Below are 11348 nucleotides of genomic sequence, written 5' to 3'. Positions count from 1 at the left end.
AAAAACCTCACTCCTTTTTTCTTTTTTAAGATTTATTTATTTATACAAGAACTGGGGTACAGGTTAGAGGTGCTGGAGAAAATTCACCAGAGAGAGCCGGGAGTGGAAAAGGTAGACGGACCAAAGACACTGCTGAGGGGAGCAGCAGGCGTGACAGGAGAGGTCTGCCATGCCATGTGGGTTTCTCCCTGGCCGGCGGGGCCTGCACTGCAGAGGCTGTGGACAGCTTCACAGCGCTGCGCCACGGCGGAGGCCCAGAAAAACCTCACTCTTTATTGGTGGGGTGACCTGGATGTTTGGGTTTTTGACTTTTGGCCAAGATGAGAGTGATAGGATCTGTGATGTGGTATCAAAATGCTGAACTCCTGTAGTGATCCGCAGAGTCAAATCTTTCACTGGAGGTTTTCTAGTGGTCTAACTGGTTGGTCAGCCTCTATTTTGTGGCTAGAGGGATGGAAGACACCTGCCATCACCCCCACCCAAGAGAACCTCAGCTTAGAGGTCCTCTGCAGCCAAGATTCCTTGTATAGATGTTTTTGGTTCAATCCCAAAACAGAATGTGATCAAATCCCGGCATGACTAGGGATGCTGGGAACTTGCTTGTGGGATGTCAGTCAGACCTGTCTATGCTTGTCTGTACACTGTTTCTCTTGTAGCATTGTACCTGTTACCTATTTTATGTGTGTTTGAATATGCTCTGTCGAGTGCTGCGAGTGCCTTCCAATTCTTGTAAATATAGAATAGAACCAAATTAAAGAAAGAACAGATACTTCTCATATTGGGGCTCCATGTAACAATTTTTCACATAAGCATACCCGAAATGGAACAAAACCTGGTGTACATTATTTTAGATTTATTTAACACCAGTGTTAAGCTAACAGATATGTAGAGGTGCCAAATTACTCCTAACTTGGGACATCTTTGTAGTCACAATGACTCAAGGCAAGTTACACTGAGGTCTGGCAGAATGATAAAGGAAGATTTAAGGAGGCTGGACCCTCAGTCTGCTTACAGCCTTGCCTTAATTTGAGCCTATCAAAACATCACTTCCTTTAAACTCTACCTACCCTCAACCTTTCCCTAATTTCCTGTAGTGACATGTACTTTCCTTATCCTGGAACATCTATATTTTCTCTGGCGAGGTTTCCCTTTGTTACTGCAAATTAGCAAACTTGAATTTGTTGGTTTGTAGGTTTTCCCCCTAATTTTCTTTAATGAATAAACTTTGTAAAAATACACATACACGGTATTATTGAAGGCATTATTTTTTCTTAACTTAAACAAAACCAGATTAGTTTTTTTTTTTAAAGATTATTTATTTATACAAGCACTGGGTACAGTCAGAAGCGTGGGAGGGTGAGAGAATTCACCAGAGCCAGAGCAGGGAACAGAACAGGCAGATTGATGAAATACACTGCTGCGGGGAGCAGCGGGCATGGCAGGAGAGGTCTGCACGCCATGTGGGACCCTAGCGGGTGGCCAGGGATCAAACCGGAGCTGCAGAGGTTGTGGGCAGCTTTGCAGCCCAGCGCTCAACTGCTGCGCCACCAGGGGAGGCCCCAAAACCAGATTAGTTTTAAAAAATGGTTTATTTATGTTGTCATGTGTAAATCTAACTCATTAAATCTTCTAAAGCCTGGATAGAATTTCATTTTTTAAAAAAAGATTATTTATGCTTACAAGAAGTGAATTATAGGCCAGAGAGGTATGGGGGTGAGAGGAGACACCAGAGACAGAATGGGGAACAGAACAGGCAGATTGACTGAAACACGCTGCTGAGGGGAACAGTGAGCAAGTCAGGAGAGGTCTGCTGCGCCGTGTGGGTAGCTCCCTGGCCGGGGATCGAACTTGTGCTGCAGTGGCTGCAGTTAGCTTCACAGGTTGCATGTTAACCCCTTGCAACACCAGGGAGGCTCTGGATAGAATTCATCTTAAAAGCACATCTACATACATGTTTTTAAATTCATTTTTCCTAGTGGTAGACACCAGTTATCTCCATGTCCTTTGTACTACAAATAATACATCTCCTAATGTATCTCCTCTTATGCACTTCCTCAAAAGAACCTGCTTGAGAATTTTCTGGACTACATATGTCTGAAGCAGAACTGCTGAGTTCTAAGGTGTACTTCCAGAATTTTACTAAGTGATGTCAGAATAGGAACCCCAATTTACATACTTGCTACCACTTGGTATTACTACCTGCTTTCAAATGTTTCAAATGTTTCCATATTTGTTCTGATTTGTATTTCTTTGAGTACAAGTGAAGTCAAGCAACTTTTCTATATTGATTACCAACTTATTTTGCTTTACGAATTGCTATTTATAATCTATCTTAAAGAAAAACCTGGGCTATGTGTCTTTGTTACAAATAAAGCAAAAGTGCTAGTCTTTGTCTTGTTATGATTATAATTAAGCAGAAATAATTTATAATTAAGCTGAATTTAGAGAACAAGGGAGCACTGTACTGTGTGGTACTTCCTGAAATTACGAAAGATAATTCCTTGAGTTTGGAACTATCGTGGGCTGATGTTTTTAGAGTCTGTGGGGAAAGATTTGGAAGCATAGGAATGACAGAGATAATGTTTGGTACCATGGCACACAGCATGGACAAATGCTATAGTAAGAAGACTAGGTGGTGAGTTTAGAAAAAGCAAGTACATTAGCTTCAGTGGAGCTTATGGTTGGGGTAGTGGTAATAAAACTGAATAATTAAAATTTAATCAGTAGGAGAGACTTGTAGTTCTCTGAGCATAAAAGTAATATGGGCAAAAGTGGTTGCTATGGTTTGAATGCTTCTGTTCCCCCAAATCCATGTGTTGAAATCCTAACTCCCAAAAATAACACTATTATTAGAAGGTGACAGCATTTAGGAGATACTCAGGTCATTTAAAAATAAATGTTTATTTGAATAGTGCAGAAAATATGTACAGAGGTATTATCATTGGAGTTGAAAAGAAAGGATAACTAGAAAGATTTAAGAAAGAAAAAAGATTTGGTAAAACTACAATATATAAGCAATGGAAGAATTACTGATTATTTGATTTTAGTCTGAGGCATTGGAAAAATGAAGATGATGTTATCTTTATTATCTGGAGTAGAATAGTTTGGGAGGGGAAATAAGGGACAGAGAAAGGACATACATTTCAATGGTGTTATATTCTAACTTCTTTACAGGGTGTAAGGGGAAAATAGACTATTCAAAAGTTCAGGATTTTTTTCTCTTTGTTTTCTTCCTCTTATCAGACTTCTCAGGCCCTATTTACACCTTTTCTTTCTGGCTTCTCTAATCGTTCTTTCTACATACAAGCTCCCATTTACAAGTATGCACTATTTAAATTTTCTCTACATTTCCTTAAATCCTCGTAAACACCAACCAATCTTTTGTAAATATTGCTATGTTTCCATGATACTTGAACTCTATATTAAAAAAAAAAACAAAAAACACAACAGTGATTGTACCAAATGATAGCGAGCCATTTATACATGGCTTGTGGAATGCATCTATGTTGTAGGCTTCTTGGCTAATATAATTTGTTAAAGCCCTCTCAGCATAGTGCTGTTACAATGACCATCTTCAGGGACTCAGAAATAGCCTTATTATACAGAATGTAATGTTATACACTAATGGCATTTATTAGAATGGAATTCTATATGTATTAGACTTCCGACATCAGCCTGGCTTTTTTAGTCTCCTCACAGCAGGAAACTTTGGTAATTATGCTAATGCTAGCTGATTCATGAGGACAACTTCCTAAAGTGCACTTAATTAACTTGGAGATTTTGTAAACAGCTGTACATGTAGGTTCTGCAAATTGTACGGATATGTCAATCTGACGTGAGTACAGTCTGCCTTCTTAACCTTATCATTTTTTACTAAAGCTGTAAATGAGAAGCCTAGATCTGGCATCTTCTGAAGCAAATGCTTGAGGAAGATACTAAGAAATATCACTTTAGCCTATATGAAGATGAGGATGATTTGATTTCTCCTGCCTGAGTCTGTTGAGCCAAAAGAGTTAGGTAAATTGTTGCCTTTTACCTTGGTATGAAGGAAAATCTTTGTTTCTTTAGCAACTGGTACAATTTCTCAATATGTGGCAGCATGATTTTTGCCCATGGGTTGGTTTGTTAGTCCTGCTGCCCAACATTGTTCTTCAGGGAACCCTGCATAACTCAGATTTTCTTATCCGTAGGCTTTATAAGCTCTGCTGCCCTTCTGTTCCAGATGCTGAGATGATTTGGTATTTGAGTGGCTCATGACCCTTGCTTGAATGGAAGTCACCTGACTTTTGACATATTTTGTTAAAATGTCATTTTCCCGGGCCTCCCCTAGTGGCGCAGCAGTTGAGCACTGGGTTGCGAAGCTGCCCGATGCCTCTGCAGCGCCGGTTAGATCCCCAGGCACCAGCGAGGGTCCCACATGGCGCAGCAGACCTCTCCTGTCGTGCCCGCTGCTCCCCTCAGCAGTGTATTTCGTCAATCTGCCTGTTCTGTTCCCTGCTCTGGCTCTGGTGAATTCTCTCACCCTCCCGCGCTTCTGACTGTACCCAGGGCTTGTATAAATAAATAAATCTTTAAAGAAAAAAAGTCATTTTCCCTACAAGTAAAAGGTAATAATCATACACATATAACACTAAACTATGACAGTGCCATAAAAATAATTTACACACAAAAATAATTTAACAGAAAAGTTTGGAGAATCACATCAGAGTCAAAATCAAGCTCTCAAAACTGAGGGAAGAGGCATCAAGAAAGAATGGACGGGGAAAAAAAAAACCTACTAGGAGACCCAATTAGGAGAAACAGCAGTTGCACAAAGTTAATGACAAGGGAGAATAGGGTTGATTTTTAATAATCTTCTTATTACCACTGCATAAGATCACTCTCAGATAAGGCCTAGAAACTAAGCTAGGGATTTGCGTATAGTTTCTCAAGGGTCTTGGCAAGACTTTTTCCCCTCATTAATTTAAGCTACAATCCTGGGTACAATCTCTTTGGGAACTAGCTAGATTACATCTAACGACAATCAAACATTTATTTCTTAGCCTTTTCTTTGACTTCAATTGTCAGTACCTCTTCCCCAGTCTCAGCAGAAGGAGCCACGCTGATGATGAGTGATTGACAGGTATTTCCTCTGGGTGAGGCGGCTCCTCCAATTGACTGGGGCATTTCTTCTGCTATTACAAAACTTGTACTGCATTTGGATCTTTCTACTGGTTTCTTTGACATCTCTCTTCTTTCATTTTCATGTTCTTTTCCTTTATCCTCTCCTCCTTCTGAGTTTTCATTTTTTTTCTGGAAGAGGCAGTGACAAAGAATTGGTACTGAAATTATAATCAAGGTCATTGGAGTCTTCATTGGTACCTAACAGCCAGAGATCACCACTCAGACTGTCTGAATTAAGTTAATATAGGAATCATGTCTATGTTGCATTCGACTCTCATTTGACTGTTTTCTGATATGTTTGAGAATAGGGCAGAATTTCACATTTGACTTATGGTGTTAGTCTGAATTGCAGTTTTAGCTCAGTCAAGAAATTCTCTTATTTGTCCTTGTACTATCTGAATTATTAGATCAGTGTTCGAATCTTTGTTTTTGATTTTAAATATTTACTTATTTTATGAAGTTAATATTTTAAATAATATTTTTTCAACAAAATGGATTAATTAAATACAATAAAAATACCTTAAAAAGTATCATTTTCCTCCTGCAGAAGCTCCTGGGAGAACCCTAGGGAGAACGCATATCTTTTTCCTCATACAATCGTCTCCATTCATACCACAGGCACTTCAGCTACAGCTTAGGAACTTTTGTGTTTCGTATCATCTGTAGAAATTTTATAGTTAAAACAAACCTAGTATGCTCTTTCTTGGTGATGCTTAGGGACAGTTTGATAAAGGCTTGATAAATTATAAATGTACACAAACAAAATTTGGAGCCTCAATTCACACTTTTACTTCAATATTCCTTCAGTAGCCCTATTTGTCTTTTACCAATATTATTCTTTTCATGTTAATATAAATGAGGTATTTGGTTTTACTCTATTCTTAATTTTCACCATGATGCTGTGTGTACATAAATCCAAGAAGCAACTTTTTGTCTTTTGAGTGTGATTGTCCTCATAATATTTGCCTTACCAATTTTCTGAAACATCCCCAACCACCCATTTCTTATAGTTTTAGAGATAACATAATGAGCAGATTCAGAAAACAAAAATTCCTGCTGTGTTTCTCAGTATAGTCCCTCATAGGCTTATCATGAGAATCAAAGAAATATGAAGAAAGAAAAACAATAACATTTGAGTTGCTTGACATTTCTAGGAATTGGAAGACAGCTCAGAATAGGCCTAGAAGACTGAACACCTGACTTATGTCATGGATTGTGGTTTTATCACAATTCATTGATCTGGCTCTCTCAGTTTCTTCATCTATAGCATAAAGGTGGATGAAATCAACAAGGCTGTTTCTGCCTTTGAGATATTTGTGATGTATAATTGAAATTTTTTGAAAATGTTTACTGACTTGTTGGTGACTTATGCTCTCTGTTGATAAGTTTATGAGTACGTCTATACACATACAGTTGTTTCTCATGGTAGCTTTGCTCTATAAAGCTGACACAAACATGGAATTAGCAAGCACTAAACCATTGCACTAAGTGGTAATGCAGGGTTAGTTACCTACAAGGCACTGGCTTCAACATTTTGGTCAACCAATCAATATGTAACCTTGTTTTATATGTATTTCTATTTAGACATCTTGTTTAATATATTTTATTGATTCATTATATTGAACTCACGGCAAATAACACCATAACTCATGCCTGAATGAAGCTTGCATAACATGCCTGTTTTCTCTGTAAGGCACATCAGAGCATTTTTTTTTTTTTTTAAAGATTTATTTATTTATTTATTATTTATTTATTTATTTATTTATACAAGCACTGGGTACAGTCAGAAGCGCGGGTGGGTGAGAGAATTCACCAGAGCCAGAGCAGGGAGCAGATCAGGCAGAAGGACCGAAGTACACTGCTGAGGGGAGCAGCGGGCGGCAGGAGAGGTCTGCGCACCATGTGGGACCCTCCTCCGGTGACCGGGGAGCAGCCGGGGATCGAACCGGCGTCGCAGAGGCCGCGGGCAGCTTCGCAACCCAGCACTCAACCACTGCGCCACCTGGGGAGGCCCACATCAGAGCATTTTTGTGCCAGGAACACTAGACAGCACTTAGCACTATGCTTGGGGACCATTTTTAACAGCAGAAAAAAAAAAATTGGCACAAATACGTGAAAACTTTGGCATGAAATAGACTGTAAAAAGGTCACTTGTTTACAGTATGAATGTTGAAACAAGACATTAGAATGTCCCTTCATTCAACCTCAGATGGGAATATTTACATCAGACAGTTTTCACTGCTTAGCACACGCTTATTATCTGCAAATTACCACAAAAGCAGCATGAGTACTGATTTTGGGGTTACAAATTAATTTTAGTGAGTAGACAGATTTGCAATTACAAAATCAAAACTTATGAGGGAAACTGTATTCATATGTACATATATATTAAAACTATCTAGAAAACCTAAATAAGGGACCAGGAAAAAGAATAACTATAATAAAGAAAAAATCAAAATCAACAGGCAACTATAAACCAGAGACACACTATGGAGGGTGGCAGGGAGAGAAGGGATTGGGGTCAAAATAAGGGGGGTGCGGGCCTCCCCGGTGGCGCAGCGGTTGAGCGCTGGGTTGCAAAGCTGCCCGCAGCCTCTGCAGCACCAGTTCGATCCCCAGCTGCTCCCCAGCCACCAGAGGAGGGTCCCACATGGCACGCAGACCTCTCCTGCCGCCCGCTGCTCCCCTCAGCAGTGTACTTCGGTCCTTCTGCCTGTCTGCTCCCCGCTCTGGCTCTGGTGAATTCTCTCACCCTCCCGCACTTCTGACTGTACCCAGTGCTTGTATAAATAAATAAATAAATAAACAAATCTTTAAAAAAAAAAATAAGGGGGGTGCAATTGTATGGGGAATATAAAAAAAATAAATCTTAAAAAAATAAAACTATCTATAATAAACCCATGAGCATTAAATGTGATAATGTATGAGAACAGTTTAATAATAAGTGCTACATATAAAGTAGTAATTATTAGCACTAGATAAGTCTAGATTAGCCCAGTTTTTCAGTAACAGAATTAAAGTAGGAGCTTGTCTGGTTTGACTTAGTCCAGCACACTCTTCATTATAATCTTCCATTCAGTTTGCCTTATTACCTGGACTGTTTGTTCTCTTTTCAATTTAAGTAGCTTTGCTAGACTTGCTTTTCCTGGACCTCCTGTGAGAGCTTTAAATATTTTGGGTGTCTCTTGTTTTGGTGGAAAGAGAAAGGCAAGTCCTTTTCTTGGAGGAGTTGCCTCTTTGGCTGTAGACTTTTTCTTTAGAAGTTCTCTATGGACAGGAGAGAAAAATTATTTTAATTAAATTAATTTTATACTGAAAACATTTTAATGATTATTGCTGAATATACATTTTGGAGGTTTTTTTTTTAACATCAAACTGTAACAAGTTAAATAAATGTTTATACTCTATCCAGAAAATACAGTCAAAAGTAAAACTTGCTTGAAGTATGCCTTGCACCTAGATGAGTGTTTCTTTCTCCCTAAATATCTCTTTATTTTTTGAGTTACACAAGTACACCTAATTATTTGATCATCTCAATATAGCATTTAGAAAATAAAAATGGACTCCCTCCTCAAAGAAATAAAATGCTTGTGCATGATTATATGCCAAACAAAAGAGAGAACACTAGGATCTTGCTGGCATCAGTGAAAAGAAAAAGAATAAAGCTTGAGATGTTCATTAATTCTGTTTTAAGGAAGTAGGACTTTTGGAAAAGTAACTTAAAAGTCAACAGTACAGGCATCAGTGATGGCAGCTGTGCTGTATGAAGTACAAATGACAAATATCACACAAATATACTGCTAGACATTTACCAGTTAACAATGAAGATCTAAGAAGCTGTTCTTTGGAATAGTCAAGAAGAGAAAGGCTATTTCAGATAGCATAGTGAGAGTTCTGGAAAAACCTGCCAGAAATGTACACCTTTTCCTAACCTGTGATATTGTCAATAACTGCATAAACAGTTGGTTAAGTGTATCTTGTGGAGAAAGATTATCCTTGCCATAATAATATCGTTCTCCTCTTAGATTTTACAAAGTAAAGCCAACTCTTCTCTTTTATGGTTTTGAAGGATGTACCTCGCTTTCTTCATGAGAAGGTTTTCAGAATCTGGATAATGCACCAGAATTTCCTGGAGGGTTTTTTTGTCCAATATTAAAAGGTTGGCAAACCCATGGGCCACTACGTTGGCAGTTCGCCGGTTTCCTCCTCTTGCTGCTAGAAGGCTGTGACAGAAAAATGAATCTTTGTCACCAGTTTCATTCTTCCTCCAACACAATTTTAAACAAAATAAACAGAAGATATTATAACCATATATATGCCTCGGAAGTCATTCCCTAGAGGTGAGAGTTCAAGTGACTCTCAGAAAGAGTCAAAATGTGGTAACAAGAAACTGGTGATAGTTTTTCATGTCTTCTGCACCTAAATCCCACCTCAAGTCAAGGACATATAGTTTCAATGCTCTGTGAAATTCTTCATCTGAGATTCCAGAAGCAAAGAATTCTTTTGGGCTGGGTGTTCTCCATTTGCTCCCCCGGACCTCCCTTTCATCCTTCCTCGTCCTCTCTGCTGCTAAGTCTCTATAGGATTGTCCACTGACTTTCATTTGGGTTTAGTTAATGTGAGAGACCAGTAGGAAGTCAGATAACTGGGGGAGAGATAGGAGCATTTATGTTCCTGTTCTTTCCCCGCCAGACCTTAGGTTATCAGTGACATCAGTTCTTTAGCAAAATCCCCAGTCCCTGACACATGGCCATCTGCTAGAAGTACAACTCCCACAGCTCTTTCTGGATTCTGGTAAGATGTGCTCCCTCCTTCCTCTTCAGACCTAGCTGTGGAAGTGATTTCCTAGGTATTGCTGGCTTTGGGATAAAGAGCCATCCCCTGTTTGGTACTCTTAGGTCTTCCTTCACTTTGGTCAGTAATCCCTTTATTATTTTGCTTGAGTTTACCTTCTGTTTCCATCTGGCCTCAGACAAACATGATTCTGACATCAAATCTTAATGATGGCCTGTTTGCATCAGGTGAATCCAATTTCTTTCTATCTTTTTTTTTTTTTAAGCTTTATTTATTTATTTATACAAGCACTGGGTACAGTCAGAAGCGTGGGAGGGTGAGAGTTTTTACCAGAGCCAGAGTGGGGAACAGAACGGGCAGACTGACGAAATACACTGCTGAGGGGAGCAGTGGGCGTGGCAGGAGAGGTCTGCACGCCCTGTGGGACCCTCGCCAGTGGCTGGGGATCGAACTGACGCTGCAGAGGCTGCGGGCAGCTTTGCAGCCCAGCGCTCAACCGCTGCGCCACCAGGGGAGGCCCTGAATCCAATTTCTTTTCCTTTTTAATTCCCAAATCATCTTGTTTCTTAGTCATTAACTTCTCTGCAGTGTAGTTATTCATGTATAACTTACCACTAGGCATCTCAGTAAAATCTGGGCTTTCTATCTCTCAGAGGTATACCTAGGTATTTTGCATTTGAGAAATGACCAGTGAACAGTTGGATATAACATGAAACAAATGGATAAAAATTTTGTCATCTGCCAATACTTTGAAAATAAACTTTTTTTTTAAGATTTATTTTTATTTATTTATGCATACAAGAACTGGCGTGTAGGCCAGCAGTGTGGGGAGTGAGAGGATTCACCAGAGACAGAGTGGGGAGCAAAACAGGCAGATCTACTGAAATAAACTGCTGAGAAGAGCAGCGGGTGAGACAGGAGAAGTCTGCTGTGCCATGTGGGTTAGCTCCCTGGCTGGGGATCTAACTCATGTTACAGTCGCTGGCAATAGCTTGATAGAGCTGAGCCTTAATCCCTGTGCCACCAGGGAGGTCCTGAAAATATGGATTGGTTTTTAAAATGAAGGAAAAAATATTTCAAAATGTTGGGAATAAAAAAAAAAAGACAAAACCACTATAGTCCTTGCACGGAGAAGATAACACAATAGATTGAATCTCTTGGAGTCAACCACTTACAAAAGGAAGGTAAAGGTTGCCATTAATAATTACACAATCTCTGGGGGTAGAAAAGAAAACATCCTGGCAATAGGAACACACTTTTACTGTCCAGCCTTTGCCTGAAGGTTTATATTACACAATATGTCCTTCTCCAGTTATAGATGGTGAGGTGTGGGAGGAGGGTGGTGAAGTGATCTACAGTCCGTGATTAGGTCTCAGTCTTTTTGTGAACAC

The 11348-nt window shown here is 39.4% G+C and overlaps 1 protein-coding gene across 2 annotated transcripts in view; it reads right to left on the bottom strand.

The window, feature by feature from the left end:
• Positions 1-4924: 4924 nt before the first annotated feature.
• Positions 4925-11348, bottom strand: part of CNGB3 (cyclic nucleotide gated channel subunit beta 3) — a 206322-nt gene continuing 199898 nt past the window's right edge. For both annotated transcript variants that reach the window (XM_054692121.1, XM_054692120.1), the window contains 3 exons: positions 9240-9386; positions 8256-8430; positions 4925-5292 (listed from right to left, as the gene is read on the bottom strand). In XM_054692121.1, the coding sequence (XP_054548096.1) occupies positions 5032-5292; positions 8256-8430; positions 9240-9386 (583 nt within the window). In that variant the 3' untranslated portion in view covers positions 4925-5031. The remainder of the gene's footprint in view (positions 5293-8255; positions 8431-9239; positions 9387-11348) is intronic.

Source organism: Talpa occidentalis, unplaced genomic scaffold, assembly GCF_014898055.3.
Source record: "Talpa occidentalis isolate TD23 unplaced genomic scaffold, MPIMG_talOcc4v2.1, whole genome shotgun sequence".
Lineage (NCBI taxonomy): Eukaryota > Metazoa > Chordata > Mammalia > Eulipotyphla > Talpidae > Talpa > Talpa occidentalis.
Note: the sequence above shows the minus strand (reverse complement) of the source record. Positions and strands in the feature narration are given on the sequence as shown.